Source organism: Chenopodium album, chromosome 1 (assembly GCF_948465745.1).
Source record: "Chenopodium album chromosome 1, dcCheAlbu1.1, whole genome shotgun sequence".
In the NCBI taxonomy this organism is placed as follows: Eukaryota; Viridiplantae; Streptophyta; class Magnoliopsida; order Caryophyllales; family Amaranthaceae; genus Chenopodium; species Chenopodium album.
The window spans coordinates 81,885,521-81,904,338 of record NC_137834.1 but is presented as its reverse complement, the minus strand read 5'-3'; the positions used below and the strand labels follow the sequence as shown (position 1 = coordinate 81,904,338).

The 18,818-nt window shown below is 34.6% G+C and overlaps 1 protein-coding gene across 1 annotated transcript; it reads right to left on the bottom strand.

The window, feature by feature from the left end:
* Positions 1-1,933: 1,933 nt before the first annotated feature.
* Positions 1,934-16,859, bottom strand: LOC145614651 (transcriptional adapter ADA2-like). The gene is made up of 14 exons (XM_081669753.1): positions 16,485-16,859; positions 16,279-16,386; positions 5,996-6,051; positions 5,710-5,888; positions 5,525-5,590; positions 5,212-5,337; positions 5,061-5,133; positions 4,773-4,836; positions 4,644-4,693; positions 4,474-4,527; positions 4,163-4,385; positions 3,237-3,447; positions 2,658-2,918; positions 1,934-2,293 (listed from the first exon to the last, which is right to left on the bottom strand). The coding sequence occupies exons 2-14, from the start codon at positions 16,332-16,334 to the stop codon at positions 2,102-2,104; spliced, it is 1,611 nt and encodes a 536-aa protein (XP_081525879.1). The 5' UTR covers positions 16,335-16,386; positions 16,485-16,859; the 3' UTR covers positions 1,934-2,101.
* Between the last annotated feature and the right edge of the window lie 1,959 nt (positions 16,860-18,818).

Below are 18,818 nucleotides of genomic sequence, written 5' to 3'. Positions count from 1 at the left end.
TTGAGGGGAAAGTTTAAGTGTATCATGAATTAAAGTAAATGTTTTCATTGTGATCACGTTAAAATAGGTGTAGTTTGAAACAATAATGAGAAAGTATTAAGGATTCTATAACGAGGAAAGGGGTCAGGGAGAGAGATTCTATAACGAGAAAGGGGATCAAAGAGAGAACCCGCTATTAGGAGGAGCCATAGCGCGAGGAAAAGACCAATATTGAAAGAAGAAACTGATGACATTGCTGAAACTCTGAATTGAAATTGTATAGTTTGTAATTTGAAAAAAAAAGAGTGAATTATTGATGAAAGACTATAGAATATGCACTCAAAGTGTCACTATTATTTATAGCACAAAGAATATGCGCAACAAAGAATACTGGTTTAGTGGTGGGAATTAAATTTGATAAAAATAGTTAGTACTTACTATAAAGTTTACCTCAAAAATAAATATGTAGGTAAATCGTATACATGCACTACTAAAAGGTATTTATAATTTGAGGACGTGTCTAATTTTGAGATGTTGAGCAAAAGAAATAATTTTACTTTCCGCACTTAGAAAGAAATTGATATGGTATTAGCCTATCAAAATGATATTTGCATGCACCAAGCAACGCCAAGCAAATAGAATGAGTCTATAATGGAAACATACATATAGGCAATATAGCACTTGAAAAAAAAAAAAAAAAAAAAAGTATGTACATAATAATAGTATGTACATAATAATAATATACTTCCTCCAATTCGTTCATTTGATTCGTTTCAAAACGCTCGTTATAGAACAAATTTAATGGTGATAGTTCCCGATCTTGGTTGAATACATAAGAGGGGCTGAGATTTATATCTTTAACCTCTCGCCCCAAACAAATCACTATGCCCTAATATTATTTGACACATGTATTACTTGGTTAAATACATACTTTTTTTTAAAAAAAGTCATGATCATGTTATAAATTGTCAATCTCAAAACAAATATAGGTTATTTATTTATGTTAACCGGTCTAAACAATACGGCTAAGATATACACAAACATCGAACCAAAAAATCTAATAGCCAAAACTTTATTTCCGAACTGCTAACCACTTATGAACACTGATTTAGTGCATTCATTGTTTATAAAGTGCCACATCTATATATTGTACTAAGTATAACAATTAAATTTAGAAAATAAATATAGTAATAAGTGTTCATGAGTAGAGATTATGTTTTTTTCTATCAAAACTTGTCACTAGTTAAATGAAATTCAGCAATAATGTCCCTAATAGATGAAAACTAAAGCAATTTATGTATTATGAGTTTGACATGTAGAGGAAAACATAATCTATACATTAGGTATTGTCCTTATCTCTCAAATGTTTTGTTACTATATGTTCTTTCTTTCTTTCCAATCAAATGTTAAACACGAATTGGGCGGAAGTGATTTGTTCTATCGAGAAGTGATTTAATCCTAATTAAACTGAGAAGGAGATGGAAAAAAAAGAACAAAAACAACGGGTGAATGATGGAGATGTAAAAGAGTGAATAATCCAATGCGACACCATGAATACAAATGAGATATCTTTATCGAAAGAAAGATAAACTTTTTATCCTACATCCGGGTGTACTTGACACACACTCGTATTTTCCTCGTGTGCTATGAAAAAAGTAAAGAAAAAAGGGGTAAAAGAAGGGAAGCATAAAGGGGCTTGTGCGTTGTGCGTCAGAGTTTAAAATTTTGGGATAGATGTGATTGAAGGTACTCAACATATAAAGTCATCCAAAACTACACATACAAATCAATCATACAAACATCTATCAGAAAATTAGTGTAATTTGTACATAAAAACATGCTTGCACATGAATTGGTGATGGCAATCTACAACTCAACTTGCCCATATATAAACATACTAAATAGCTCATAGCAAATTGATTTTGGCAAAACCATTGCGCTCAAAATACGGTGATTGCAAAAAATAAATGTGGTTCGCATATAATATAAAATAAAATTCGACATACATCATAGTCTATCCTTAAAAACTTTATCCTACCTAGGCAGCGAAAAATTAACTGTGATTCTGTGGTTTAATTAAATGAAATTTATTTGAAACTGAAGATGGGAACATACAAGGCCTTCACTGAGATATAGCTCCCTTCTTCACAAGCATATCATACACTCGATCGACTTTGCTAGGATCGACCTTGAACAAACCATGAGCATCAGATTTCTTGGTAATATTCCCCTTGAATGCTTCCATAGTCAGAGTTTGCGACATGTTGAGATAATGTGAAGGTAGAATCCTAATCTCCGAACAAAGCTTCTTCTCCTGCATACGAGTAAAAATGTCACAACCAAAATTGAGTATTATGCCAGTTGGAGCATAAAGGTAATATATACTACGGGATAGATATAAATTCTTTTCAAATTTTGTATTTCCTGTTAAGGTTTCCTGCCTCTTTTTTTGTCCTACTTTTTTGCAGTGGGAGGAATTCGGAATTGAAGCAGGTAGTAAAATGTTGACATGTTACAGGATTAACTCCCTACAACTATGAACTATCCCTCTATAGTGATATATAACCTGCCTTGCAACAGAGTTCGCATGAAAAACCATAGTAAAATTTTCAGGCACATCAAAGAGCACATGAAAGCTTGTATGTTGGGACAGATGAAAATTTATGAATAGAGCTTACCTTGTCAGAGAGCAGATCAGCCCCTGGGAACCCAGTGATATCCCACTCGTCAAGGGAGTTGGTCTTAAACTGTCCTGTAGTCGTCGAAGCTGAGTCCTTGCTGACAAAATCTCTATTATTCCTCAGCAACACTTTACCCCCTGCACCAGCCTCAGCACTCTCTCTCTGTTTGCGGGCATTCTCCTCTGCTTCCATCCTCCTCTGCCTCCCTATGTATATATCTGCCTCAGCAGAGGTGCGGCAACCAGCAGCCTTAGCTTCCTGCGAAGGAAAAATCTTATATAATCCACAGCAAGATATAAAATTCAAAGATAAATTTGAGGAATTAATATAGCGAAACTCCTGGTTTCAGTGCTTCTACAATCTATCAGGTTTAGACAAGAAGAAATTCAGTGATAAAAGCCAAATATAAATCCTTCATTGGAAAGTATTCAGAAAGAAAATTTTGACTCACCAAAACTATAAACAGTTCAAGAACCAGTAAAAGTAAATTTAATCAGACTACTTAGTTTGGCCACTAAATAAAGCATAAATGTGTATATGTTCAAACTTCAAAGAAATAAAAATTTTAGCTTAGACCTGTAGATCCTGTAATCTTTTGCGAATCCGATGTTCATTAACAACAGATGCCAGCAGCTCCTCGTGCTCTTTCTTTGAGTGATAACGCATGAATGCCCTATAACGCTGGCATAATTCCTTCTCTTCAGGTGTCAAAGTTTTCTCGAAAGGATCTGGGTACAGTAAATTCCTCTCAAGTACAAAATCTTTCCTACGCTTCCTCTCATCAAGCCTGAAATGAAATATCAACCCATGCCACTTATAAGTTTATGTGCTGATTGGGTACCAGTTCAAAAAGATTATCAACATCAAAATTTTATGTCTAGTAAAGAATGCTACCAAAGCTGCTATTTTCTTCCTGATGCCCGTGGGTGTGGGACTAGTCATTCCCACTAAGCACCTTGCCTTACGAGCTTTTACAACCAATAATAATCTTCATCTAACTAAACGTGAGAGAAACTAGGGGAAAGGAAAAAATGCAGGGGATGCTTTATTGATTTGGTAAAGTTAATTTCTCTAGGAAGGTCCGACAAGGAAGACTTATTTATATTTACATTTTGTTTGCACTAGCCATCAGGCAACAGCCAAAATAAAAACTTCCATGACTTCACTAAAATCAAAGCCTACTTTAATGATAAGATGTCATTAATAAAACGTGAAAATGCATACCAGAGGACAAGAACTACAAGTCTACAAGTACACAAACCAGTCAGACAGAACATCTATAAGCAAATAAGTAGGGAAAGCACCGGTGCCACAAAGGCACAAACTGCATTGATGCTAGAAACAGAACACATTCACATAACACCTTCACCTTGTTGGTGCCTTAGCAAACATAATAGATATGTGCAAATTTCATATGCCAAAATTTTGGATGAGAATGATTTACCACTGACAAATCCATACCAAAAAAAGAAAAGGAAAAGAAAGGAGGGGTTAGTGACAACCTCCGATTGTAGATTCGCAAAACTTTGAGCTTTAAGTCACGTTCAGCTTCTGTGTCAGTGTCTTTGAATTCCATATCTGCCAGTAAATGTTCAGCATCATTATCATATTCTACCTCAAATTCTTCTCTTTTGGGATTGTACCCGCATAAATCTGTAACTGGAGGTCCTTCATCAGCTGACGCTCTAGGTTTCTTTTCTCCAACACTCCGGTCGAGGTGAGAATCTGCACAACCAAATCAATTATATCAAAGAACATGTCTAAGAACTGTCAAGTATAACAGTGATAAATATTCTGTATTCTGTAATCAGACCTTCAACTTTGATACTCCCATCTTGGTCTGAAAGGACATTTGTTGGCTTCTCAACTGCCCATATCGTTGCAGAATCCACACCAGAAGCAAAATTAAAATTAAACTGATAATCATGAAGTAGTGCAAAGATCCAAATATTAACAAGGAACAGAAATTTGAGATTCACATACCAGCCTGAGAAGAGTGGCTACCTGAAGCTTCTTTCTGCGGTTCTTCAATCCTTTACAGACATTAAAAGTAAGAAGATAGACAGTATCCTAAACCCGGTATTAAAGAAACTTAAGGGAAACAGGCCATACTTTACTGTTCCAGGATTTATAGACTCTTCTTTCGATAATTCTTCTTTCAGAGCTGGACCAGTAGCTATCAGAAATACAAACACAAAGAATGTTTAACACAAGAAACTTGGAACAGAACAGCACAAAAAAGAATAAAAACTTTCAGTACTCCCCAAAATATGTCAGAATTTTAATAGCGTATTATTTACTTTAGAAGTTGCTTTGTCATGTCTCCTTTAAATATTATTCAATCCTGAATATTTAATCTCTGAAATTACATGCATCATCAAGTAATAATTAATCACAAACCTATAGGGTTACTATGTTCCTTGGCCATAGCAAAAAGCTCCTCTCTATTCTTTCCAGCAACATGAGACAGGTCCTACAAAGACATAACATTGAGGTTGTAGTCAAATGTTTAAAAAAGGGAAAGAAATTTAGTTGAAGAAAGTTATACTACCGGAAGCGGAAAGCAAGGAGAGTTCATGTATATATTATTATAGTGATCAATACATTCTTTTTTGCTTTTTGTTCCTACATGCTCTGCCACTTCAGCCCAATTACCGAGCCCATACATTTCAATCCCCTGCACATATGAAGAATGTTTAGTAAAGAAGCAACCAGATGACAACTCTCACAATGCAACAATCAGATTAAAAAAAAAATTTACAGTATGATTCATATTACCAGCATAGTAAAAGAAAAAGTTTTAGGGAAGAAAAAAATAATTCAAAAACTTGATGCATATAGAATAAACTCAGTAAAAATATTACCTCCAGGAGCAATGACTCTTCATCTGCATTCCAATCAGGACATATTAAAGGGAATGACAGGCTATCCTGTAAAAGTAAAATAATTACAGTGAAAAGAAGAAAAGATATGACAACAATAAAAACTACGAAGTATATACGAAGCAAAAACAAAATAAATAATAATAAAAAATATATATATCTTTTACCATAACCCTATATGGATGGTTGCTTTTGTGAGGATTAACCTCAGCACCAACAGAAAAGCACTCAACACAGAGGTCAAAATCTGGACACACTGCACACTTAAAGCGAATCAATCCTGAAATATCTTTATTGCAATAATTACAGTGATAGAGTGCCTTCTTCCCATCACTTGAGCCCTGACCTGATGATGGAGGATGAGGATTAGCAAGAGAAATAATATGTTTTTATCCTGAAGAGATTATACATATTATCCTGGTATCAAGCAGCCAGAAAGTAGGATCTTGATACCTGCTGTTACAGACTCGGTGTTCTCTACACTTGAGACAGCCTTTTTCCTCTTTGATCTATCAGAGATAAGCTCACAGTTCTCAATATATAATGGATATAAAGAAGTGTTTGTATGAAGGGAACAGATAAAACTGATAGGCATCCAAGTAGAATAAAGGAAATGGAAGACAATAGCAATGAAAAAAAAAAAATCACATGTCAATCAAAGAATAGTAGTGAACTTGAAATTGATGGAAGCAATTAAAAAGGCATTGTACAACACACACACGCACACGCACCATGCACGCACGCATGCACAGTCGCACACCCACACACTGGCCTCATTCTCTCTCTCCAATAACACCATCAACACTGCTACAATATATTGAGTGTTTCTAGTTCCACATTGCCAAACTTGCCATTTTTCTATATTCGAATACTACATGAGCTCATGGAACTGGTTTTATCTTCACATGGGCTCACAATGTTAATCCCTAAATCCACCATCACTCGTGACCCTTTTCTTTCCCCTCTTCTTCCTCAATGTCCAAGGGCTTGAATCAATAGTAGTAGACAACATGATATTCAGTCTTCCCTAGAGCTCCAAATCTCTCGTCCTCACCTATTGCACTGATTAGCAAATCCAAAAGAAAATAATTTAACTCTCTATCTAGTTTTAGGTCATCCACTGTGCCAGATTTTACCAGTGTGACAGGTTATTGCATGCTTGTACAAGTTTTACTACTAGAATGTACCCGTGCTAGTGTACGAGAATAAAAAAGTAAAAGTGGAAGGTATTAAAAGTTTTTTTTTTTTTTTTTTTGGGGGGGGGGGGGGGTGTTAATTTTGGAGGGTGGAAGTTATTAAAAAAAAAGTGTAACAAATTCAAGGAATGAGGTTTTGGAGAGTTGTGGTAAGAAGCTAAAAAAACTGTTAAATTATAATATTGATTCCTTGTTCAACTTGTACATGCTGACCAAAAAGTATCATAATTAGTTCTAAATTATAGCCAGCATCAGTAGTACACTTCTTCACCCAAGGCACTACATATCTTTAAACCAGAAAGGTTTTCCACCTTAAAAAATTCGCAAAAACAAAATGCACATCAAAGAAAGATAGCACGTATAATATCAAAGCTCTTAATTAAGATAGATCCAGGCATGTTTTATCTAATCCTCCAAGACTCATCCTTAATACCACCACTGGCGGAGCGAGCATGGGACAAGAGGGGACAGCTGTCTCCCCACTTCCCCAAAAAAATGTCAGATGAAATAGATAATTGTGTGCGATATTGTGTTAGCCAAATGAGATGGTGTAGTGGTTAGAGGAGTGGGATTATTTACTAAAGATACAAGTTCAAACCTTGCTATGATGTTTTACAATCGTAGTATTCCTTCCATTTTTCTTCCTTCTGTGTGAATAATCTGTGATGTTTTACAATATATTTTTTTTAATTATTAAATGTAGTATTCCTTCCATTTTTTAATTAACAATTGCTACAAATACTTATTTAAATTATAGCAGGTCAATTTTTGCAGGCTTTCTAAAAAAAAATGCATTTAATTAGCTAAATTATCCAAAGTTTGAATTTTTGAAAATTCCCAACCCATAAGCAAACAATTCCAGAGGAAAAATTGGTATATGATGTTGGATTTTTTACCAAGTACTCCGTATTTTGGATTTTGGGGATCCATCATTTTTGGGGCAATGACACTTAATTTCACCACAAGTATCCATGTCGAGCCCCACATGGATATGACACTTGGACACTTCACTTTTAGTTCAAAATCATGGAAATTTTCACAGATTAGCCAAGTCGGACGCTTGGACACGTACCCATGTCGGACATGGATTCTTAAGTCCAAGTAACATAAAAGATGGGCCCAAATTTGGGGATCCACCGTTTTTGGGGCAATGAACATTGTGAAGTCGGTTTTTCATGCACTAAGAGGTTCGGTTGACGTCCAGAAGCTTCTAAAACTTCTAGGGCGATCTTGTACAAATTCTATGAGCTAGAGTTGTACTCCCACGTCCCTTAGTTACAAGCTTGTATTCCTTTTTTGGGTTTTTAAAATTAGATGCCTATTTCTAGTTAAATAATGTACTTTTTGACAATATTCCACTACCTTTGATGAGTTGTCATCATTTTTCTTATATTTTTTCATACTTTTGACATCATTTTCCAACACTTTCTCTCTCTATCCTTCAATAATTACTAATTATCTTTTCTTTCTCTCTATCTATCTCTATCCCCACATGTATATTTATACTTCCCAATCATGGGTTTTAAGGAATCCCTAAGTTCCTTAATTTCATGAAAAATGGGAAATAGACTTGTAAATAAGGGAAGGAAGGAGCATAAAATTCTCTAGAATCTTGTACATAAGAGAGATGTACTTAGAATGGTGTAGAAGTCTCTAGGACTTAAGTGTGCAGAATCCTCTATTTGAGGAGGTTATGACATTCTAGATAGGAAGGTTCTAGGTAGTAAGGAGGACTATAAGGATCACCCCCCCCCCCCCAAATTTATGATCATCCACACAATTGTAAACTCTCTCAAGCATAATACAAATCATCCTTCGAGAAATCTCTGGCTTAAATACTTTCTTACTTGTGCCTTTAAACCTACCAACACTTAACTTTGAAGCATCATCACTTAGCCTTGCTAAAAACTTAAGGAGCCTTGACTAGAGTCTAATGAGTGGTGATTCTAGTAGGTCGTGAGCAAAATAACTAAGAGAAATAGCCGGCACGTGACATGTGGTATCAGAGCCAAGTTTCAATACGTAGTAATAGTCTCACAAATATAAAAACCAACAATGTCATTACAATAAATAAATTTTTTATGATAAATAAATTTTAATTAATATTTTTAAGGAAAAACACGTATCTCATTCCCCCCTCCCCACTTTCATAGCCTGGATTGGATTTCGTAACATCGTGAAATAATAAGCCGCTATTCATATGTAGTAAATTAAATTATTATTTATCTCATATTACGTGTAAAGCTATAGTTAGATGTTTATATCTTAAAATTCCATTTCGTATAAGTTATCAAGGTCATTATTATATTTGTGGTCAATTCTTTTTAGAAGAATTCTAATGTGTTCCATTAAAGTGAAACGGAGTGATTATGTAATTTCAAACTATACATTATGTGGAAGTATATTAGTTAACATGTTAAAAACAATATCATATGGTTTAAAGAATATTATGGCCCTATTGCTCTAGATTTTAGGGAAATTCTAATACGTATCGTGAGAACTCGCAATTCTATAAATTGAATAATCTTTTTATTGTAAAATCATATTGAAATTTTGGCAATCATGTCAATGTCTAATGAAATAAACAAACATCGTTAATTCCAATACAAATCCCTTCCTCTCCACTCTCTACCAAAAGAAAAGAAAAAGAGAGTGAGATTGCAAATCACTATACCTAGCTAAGTACCTTACCATTCTTCATAAACAATGATATCACAATGAAGAAAAAAAAATTTTATAACACGAAAGTAAACACATGAACTAAGGATCAAATTAAAATGAGTACATGTAAAAAAACAAACCTTAAAATGGGACCATCATCCTGGTGGAGATTCTGCATATTAATTTCTTGCATTGGATTATTACAATGAAATACTAAGGGTGAATAAAGAGAAGATGATTTTTCAAAGGTCATTATTGATGCGCCTAGAAAATATACTAGTACTTATATTTGTGCTCAATCCTAATTAGGCGAACCAATTATTGGGTGAAATATCAATAATTGAAACCAAATGGGGAAAAAATCAAGGATTAGGAGACCAATATGAAAAAAATCAAATGTGATCTCATATACCAACTCCAATAATAATTGAGATAATAAGGAAATATAAGATATGAAGATCATGATGCTAAAAAGGCTAAAGAAAGCTAACTAGTCATCTTCATATATCCTAGGAAAAGTAAGGCGCTTGTACCTAATTAAAAGATTAATCATTAACAAGAAGTATAAAACACTCTTTCCACCACCTTCATCGGACCATATTAGAGAGACAATATGGAAAAAATCAAGGATTAGGAGACCAATATGGAAAAAATCAAGGATTAGGAGACCAATATGGAAAAATCAAATGTAATCTCATATACCAACTCCAAAAGAAAGGTAACAAGTGTATCCTAGGAAAAGTAAGGCGCTTGAACCTAATTAAAAGATTAATCATTAACAAGAAGTATAAAACACTCTTTCCACCACCTTCATCGGACCATATTAGAGAGACAATATGGAAAAAAATCAAATGTGATACTCTAATAATAATTGAAAAAGGGAAAGATAAGATATGAAAAGGATTAGAGAGCCAATATACAAAAAATCAAATGTGATACTCCTATAATAATTAAGAAAAGGAAAGATAAGATATCAAATGTGATACTCCTATAATAATTGAGAAAAGGAAAGATAAGATATGTAGGGAGCTAATGTGGAAAAAATCAAATGTGATATTTCAATAATAATTGAGAAAAGGAAAGATAAGATATGAAAAGGATTAGAGAGCCAATATAGAAAAATTAAATTTGAGAAAAGGGAAGATAAGATATGAAAAGGATTAAAGAGCCAATATTGAAAAAATTAAATGTGATACTCCAATAATAATTGAGAAAAGGGAAGATAAGATATGAAAATCATGATGCTCATCAGGCTAAACAAAGGTAAAGCAACACATTTTGTCACAACAACACCCTTTACTAAACATCTTTATATATCCTAAAAGATGACCCACTAAGAAGTACAAAACTCTCTTTCCATCACCTTTTGAAAGAATTAGGGAACCAAGATGGGAAAAATCAAATGTGATACCCCAATAATAATTGAAAAAGGGAAGATAAGATATGAAAATCATGATGCCAAAAAAGGCTAAACAAAGGTAAGACAACACATTTTGTGATAACACCACCCTTTCCTAACCATCTTAATATATCCTAGGAAATGTAAAGCGCTTAGACCTAAATCAAAAGATGAACCACTAACAAGAAGTATAAAACTCTCTTTCCACCACCCGTATCACCCTTACTTTGGACTTGTATCACGGTGAGTATTTTCATCTTAAGGGTTTTGGGTGGTGGAAGGTGGTTATTATATTGTTAATTGGACTTGTATAGTTGTATCACGGTAAGCAAGTAGGAGAGTATAGTTTCAAAATAGTCGAAAAACACAAGAAAATTTTATTGGATACTCCAATGGAAATTCACCTAAAGAGGTGGTGGGGGGGGGGGGGGGGGGGGGGTAGTGTTACTACTTACCAACGCTAATTATGCAAAAGACTAATGATACTTGTATTATGCTACAGTTTCCTTCAAAACACGGGAATGCATGACCCTATCAATCAATCAATCAATCAATCAATCAAAGCCTTAATCCCAAAAGTGGGGTCGGCTAACATGAACCAAATTTGATTATTCCGTGTAGTCATCGACATAAATCTTTCTCCTCCATCCCTTACGATCCAAAACTTCATCCTCACGTAAATCCATGCACTTCATATCCTTCCTCACTCCTTCCAACCAAGTCATCTTTGGTCTCCCTCTTCCTCGTTTAATCCCTCCATGGTCCCACTCTTCCACTCTTCGCACCGGTGCACCCTCGGGTCTCCGTCTTACATGTCCAAACCAACGCAGACGATTTTCCCTTAATTTATCTACAATGCCCGCCACACCTACTTTCTTGCGAATAACCTCATTTCTGATTCTATCTCTTAAAGTGTTTCCACACATCCACCTTAACATGCGCATTTCCGTAACCTCCATCTTTTTAATATGCTCTTTCTTAGAAGCCCAACATTCTGTACCATAGAGCAACACTGGTCTTATGGCAGTCCTGTAGAATTTTCCCTTCAACTTTAAGGGAATGCTGCGGTCGCATAACACTCCCGTGGCCGCTCTCCATTTAAGCCACCCTGACTTAATCCTGTGGGTCACGTCTTGATCAATGTCACCATTCTTCTGGATGATCGACCCTAGGTACTTAAAACATTCACTCATGGTCAAATCCTTTCCATCCAAACTCACCACTTCATTGCTTGTCCCCCTCTGAGTGCCAAAGCGACATACCAAATATTCAGTCTTACTCCGACTTAGCTTAAACCCTCTAGATTCCAACCTTTGCCTCCATTGCTCCAACTTGACATTAACCCCATCCTTAGTCTCATCCACCAAAACGATATCATCTGCGAACAGCATACACCATGGAACCTCATCTTGAATTGGTCTAGTTAATTCATCTAGAACCGTTGCAAAAAGAAAAGGGCTTAATGCAGACCCTTGATGCAATCCGATTGTAATAGGGAAATCTTTTGTCAACCCTCCGCATGTCCTCACATTTGTTGACACATCCCGATACATATCCTTAACTAGGTCTACATACCTTCGTGGGATACCTTTCTTCAACATTGCCCACCAAAGTATCTCTCTTGGCACCTTGTCATATGCCTTCTCTAAATCAATAAAGACCATATGAAGATCTTTCTTCTTTACCCTATAAAACTCCATCATTTGTCTTATCAAATGGATTGCCTCCATAGTAGATCTCCCAGGCATAAAACCAAATTGGTTATCTGAAATGCTTGTGCATGCCCTCAGCCTTTGTTCAATCACCCTTTCCCACAACTTCATAGTATGGCTCATAAGCTTAATTCCTCGATAGTTAGAACAATCTTGAGCGTCTCCTTTGTTTTTATAAACCGGGACCAAGGTGCTCTTCCTCCAATCTTGTGGGATCCTTGTAGCCGTCCATATCTTGTTGAAAAGGTTTGTTAACCAATCAATACCAATCTTACCCAAACACCTCCACACCTCTATCGGTACCCCATCAGGGCCAACCGCCTTCTTAGGTTTCATCTTCCTCAGTGCAATCTCCACCTCTACTCTCCTAATCCTTCGCACATACTCCATGTTGATTTCTTCATCACTCATAGAGGTATCTCCTATCACAACTCCATTACTTCCATTAAATAATTCATCGAAGTACCCCTTCCACCTGTCCTTGATGTCCTCCTCTTGCACTAGGACCATTTGGTTCTTATCTTTGACACACTTCACCATGCCAATATCCTTCCTTGCCTCTTGTCTTCTCTTTGCCATCTTATAAATGATCCTTTCTCCCTCCTTGGAATCAAGCTTTTCATAAACCTCCTGATATGCCTTTTCTTTTGCTTGGCGAACAGCTGCCTTTGCCTTACTCTTAGCCTCCTTATACGCTGCAAAGGTTTCATCACTCCTACATTTTCCTAAGGCTTGATAGCATTCCCTTTTTTGCTTAATTACTGCTTTCACCTCTTCATTCCACCACGAAGTATCTCTCTGTACCGAAGTTCTTCCCCTTACTTCCCCTAAGACCTCTTTGGCCACTCTTAGGAAACAGTTCTTCATTCGTAACCAAGTCATGTCCGGATCCACCTCTCCATCCCAATCCGCTTCTTCAATTACCTTTTCTGTAAAAACCTTAGCTTTTGCATCCCTTAGGGTCCACCATCTTATCCTTGGTTCTTCTTGTCTAACTTTTTTCTTCGCCTTCTCTTTCAGACGAATAGTCATTACCAATAGCCGGTGTTGGGTGACCACACTCTCCCCTGGGATAACCTTACAGTTTATGCAACTTTGTCTATCTATGCTCCTTGTGAGCAGGAAGTCTATTTGAGTTGCATTTGCTCCATTCCGAAAAGTTATCAAGTGTGAATCCCTCTTCTTAAACCAAGTATTAGCCAAAATTAAATCATATGATTGGGCAAAATCCATAATAGCTTCACCACTGGCGTCCCTCTGCCCATACCCAAAGCCTCCATGGACACTCTCATAGCCATCTCGGCTCGCCCCAACGTGCCCATTTAGATCCCCTCCAATATATAACTTCTCTGAGTGGTGGACACCCTGCACCACCTCGTCTAGGTCCTCCCAAAATTGTCGTTTCTCTTCTGCATCTAAACCCACTTGGGGAGCATAAGCACTGATAACATTCACAATCTCCTTGCCACATAGCAACTTCAGCCTTATCAACCTATCGTTCTTCCGATAGACCTCGATCACCTCTTTTGCCAACCTCTCATCGAGAACCACACCAACTCCGTTCCTAGCTCCACCATTCCTTGTTCTGTGGCTCGTTTCTTGCCCAACATACCATACCTTATACCCCAAAACCAAGCCTCGAGCTCCTTCTCCTGTCCATCTTTCAGACGAATGCATGACCCTAATAGTACATATTTGTTTACATTCTCAATGGCTTCGAGATGCAATATTATTATGCAAGGGCAACCAATGCTAAATGAATTGTGGGTCACCGGACTATTTAACAAATCACACCATTACCTCAGATTGAGGGGTAATCGGGCCAAAACATGACTCACATGTTTCGCACTTGCCTATAATGTCTCCACCAAGTCGTTGTGTAATAAATAATTCAAATAGTGCAACAATAAGTGTTGCAACTGAAGGCTTTTGAGTTCTAGAATTAGAGAGCTACAAATCTAGATATGCTAGTCAACAAGGGATCAGGCAATCAGCTAAAACAAGAATCAGGATATCGGGGCTTTTATCTAGAAAATTGTGAGCTAAATGCATGTGTTTTTTTTTTTTTTTTTTTTTTTTTTTTTTTTTGCCATTGATTGAGATGGATTAGTGTTCCAACTTCCAAGTTCCATAAAATTGGTTTCTTCCCAGTAAATCCAAAATACAAATTTCCAATATTTCTTCTACTTAGGAGTAATTTCTTAATGGTGTTCTGATGACTATTTTTTTTAACTAACTAACCCCTCTCAAGGAAAAAAAATTTGTAGAAAAGAGAAATTCATTTTTCCAAAGTCCCAAACACATGCAGTCACCAATAGTGCTAAATTCACAACATGAAGCAGCCGATACTCCTATTTCTGTACAGCATATGGCATATAACTAAATACCACACATGCATACTCACAACAAAAGACTTAAAAATCTAAAATGATGGGAATAATAATACTAGTGTTGAGAATTCTCTGATCTTTTGTAAAGTATAAACTAGAAGCTCATGTAAAAAATATCAATATGAAAGAGTGAAAGATGAAAATGAGCTGCTGAATATGGAACAGGTTATCTTGCTCCAACGCAAATTGTTTGTATACCTTGCGATAAAAATTAACTTTTCAAAATTAAAGCAACAAAGCTATCAAAAAATTCTATACATGTTCAATTAAAAGAATAATTGTGCTATACATGTTCAGTTAAAAGAATAATTGCGCGATTAGATGATGAAGAAAGGGAAGAAAATTAAACATGACATTAACAGCTTGTTTGAATAAAAGGGGTTAAAGTGAAAAAGGAAGAGAGGGAGAGGAAGGGACCCTCATTTCTTAATTAACAATTGGGTATGGGGTATGGCTAAGGAAAGGAGGCAAAGCAATGGAAAAACGATTAAAACGGTTGTTACCAATACTAAGCTTTTGAAATGTCATACTACTATTAAGCAACATTACAATGCATCCATGACTTTTTTCTTTAGTATGAGTAGAAGCTATTGTCCATTTTCTTCACATTCCTACACTTATTTACTTTCAATCCTGCCATCAAATTAGGCAACCCAGCCAAGTCCCAAAAATCAAGTTTGACTGCACCCAACACAATGATACCTTCTATATCTGATCCTATCTTTTCCGTTTTTCCAAAAATAACATTATAAGGAAACATTAACGACATTAACGACAACATATTTTACGTATGCCCTTCAATCCAAACACCATTTACGTATTCATATCACTCGCAATTTCAATTGCAATTTCACTAACATGTACAAATTACCAAGTAATCAAACACAGAAAAGAAAAGGAAAAAAAAAGATTTGCACTTAACTCGAACTTTGAAAACATTCAATTATCAAAATACTTTAGAAAAATACACAATTTTAATCAAACAAATGCCTTAAACATTCAATCATCAAAATACATTAGAAAATCAAAATTCAATCAAACAAATGCCAAACATTCAGCTATCATAATAGCAATGAAAAAAAAATCATAACTTAATCAAACAAATGTCTATACCTTTGATAACCACACGGAGTAATAACATAAAAAATGGACACAATTTCATCAAGCAAATGCTTAAACCAACTATTAAACTTTCAAAAAAACACACAAATTTATGGAAGAAACAAGGCCTAAACATTAAATCATCACAAAAACAAACACAAACACACACACTTTCATCAAACAAATGATTAACCCAACAATTTAACAAAATTAAGGGTGATAGAAGGAAAAAAAAAATGAATATAAATTAAATATAGCTTAAAAAATTTAAGGGTACTTTTGGTTGGGATCATCATCACTGGGGCAAGGAACAACTGCTCGAGAACGACCCATTGAATACCAATGGCGTAATTTCTGGGTATTTTTACTAACTCAGCACCAAAATCTGCAAAAACAAATAAGAAATATTTGAGCTTTCTTTTACAACAATGAAAGAAATTCAATTTGAATTCCAAAGAAAACTAAGATAACCATTGAATTCACCTGAAAAGCGAGTAACCCAGAACTCGAAATTGTGGAAATTTTTTGCAGAATTCTAAAATTCAAGCTTTCAATTTGGTAGAATAATGAAGAATTCGAAGAAATAGGAGGGTATTTTTTAGAGGGAGAAAGTGTCTGAAATTGTTAAGACTGAAACAAAATTGTGAATGACTTAAATATAAAATAGTGGGATTGCTTTAAAACCTAACGGTATTAAGGAGTGACTAGAGAGGATGAAAATTGTGACATCAAAGATTTTCATGTGTATATTCAACTTCCTAAAATGTAGATTATGCTCTATGATTCGATTTTTCACCATTATTATTTATTGATTTATAAGAAAAAAAATAATAATAATTTCACTTCTGTAAAAATCAGTAGTTTTTCATGACAAAAAAAAATAAATAAATAAATAAATCAACAAAATCGATTAAGTTGCTTAGCAAAAATAATTTACTTTAATTTTCTAAATATTTAAACAAGAAAACTATAGAAAATACCAATGGAATAAAGCTTAAGGAATGAAAAAGTACTATTTATTATAGATTTTCAAACATCATTCGTGCTTCTTCTTACTCAAAAGAAATACTAAGTAGGAGATATTAAAAACAACATGTATTCTTTGGATTTGTTTTTAATAGATTATTCGTATGTATGGATAGTAATTAATTATCTTGTCGTTAAACGTGATAAATTAATAGCACTTCAAATCACTTTGATTCACTACTGATGCCCTGCTACGATTCTAATGACATTAAGAAGCCTGCTAAAAGTTAATTATAGTTTCTTAGATTCGACACGTATCTTGAAATTAATCGAGTTGTTAAATAATTTTCCTAATTGAGCTTGTTAACCAAGTTATAGAATCAAAAGCTAGACAAAGGCTTTAAGGGAGTTAACTTTTAATAGATAAAACAGATCAATATCACCTATCAAATTTGTTATCGTGTACACATTAGCCTTTTATCTATTTAATAAAAGTAGCAATCCGATTTTTGCAACTCGACACAACCTTTGAGAGAAACTGATATATTTGTGTAAATCATCTCAATGTTTGTTACTCCCTCCGTTTTTAAATACTAGCTCCATTTCTGTATGCGTGGAGTTTTAGGAGAAATTGGAAAAAGTAATAAAATATGAAGGTAGTAGGGTAAGTAAAAGAATAAAAAATTGTATGGTAAAAAGCAAAAGTAGCGGAGAATTGGAGGAGAGAGAATATGAAATTAATAAAATATAATTCATGATGGGTCCATTAGGTGAGAAAAATTAATATTATAAAAGCTTTCCAAGTGGATAGGCAATGTTAAAAATTAATTAAATCCTATCGATCTGGCCACAAGATTGGACTACTTAATTGAAGCTTGAGATTCATATCTTCCCAATCAAAAAGACAACTTAAGCTCGTGCCCGAGTGGACAAGCAATGTTGTTATTTCTAAAGCACCTCTACGTTTGTATTGGAAGAACTATTGAAATTAGGTTTATATGCACAATCTGGTTGGGTGAACTTTAATGGAGGCCTGGTCATATTATGCTTTAGATTTCTTAGTTTTAGACTATGGATATATACCCTTTCCAAAATCTATACAAACTTCATTTGAAATTTTCTGAGATTTAGAACCGTAATACCCTCTTTAATTATATTTAAATCGTAGTATCATGTTGTAAGATTGGGTCCTAAATAAGGTTTTCGATCGAGTATTTTAGCATATTATATTATTCTTAATTTTCTCCTTTGCCATAAATTCATGTTGTTAAGCGATCATTTTTTCTTCTATTTTGTTTGCTAATTTGAAAGAGTGGTTTCCCAATTTGCGATTAAGTAAATATCTAACATTATTAATACATAACTAGTTCTTCTATATTCCAATCAATGACCTAAATTTATCTAATGCTCTGTTAGGGATGGTTAGTAGTTATATCATTTCATATCCTCAATTACAACCGGAGTTGAGTTTAAAATATATTGTATATATGAAATAAGAATCTGATATGAAGTTCTCCACAAGAGTAGCGAGGTAGATCGAGTGGATCATTAGGAAGGTAAAAGCCTACTTTAAATCTTTACTTTATATGAATGTACAATAGGAGTGGCCTTAAAATAATTAGGGGAACCAATGGTGATCGAGAAGGTTAATTTGTCATATTATTGACATACTACTAAACTTATTTAGTTATATATAATAAGTTAATCAAGTTTTTTAACAAAAATAAGTTAAGTTCAACGAAAAAAAAAAAGTGTTGTTTAATAAAAATAAGTTTTAATCAGTATATTTAAATTATCCATAAGAAATGTTACAGAAAATTAATAAAATGAGCTTTTAGGAAATATAATTCA

Excerpts from the sequence above, each read along its gene's own strand:
- LOC145614651 (XM_081669753.1), bottom strand. The coding sequence starts at position 16,334 with ATGGGTCGTTCTCGAGCAGTTGTTCCTTGCCCCAGTGATGATGATCCC. Across the intron at positions 5,591-5,709 it reads ACCATCCATATAGGGTTATG|GATAGCCTGTCATTCCCTTT; the intron begins GTAAAAGATATA and ends TTACTTTTACAG. Across the intron at positions 5,338-5,524 it reads AAGAGTCATTGCTCCTGGAG|GGGATTGAAATGTATGGGCT; the intron begins GTAATATTTTTA and ends TCATATGTGCAG.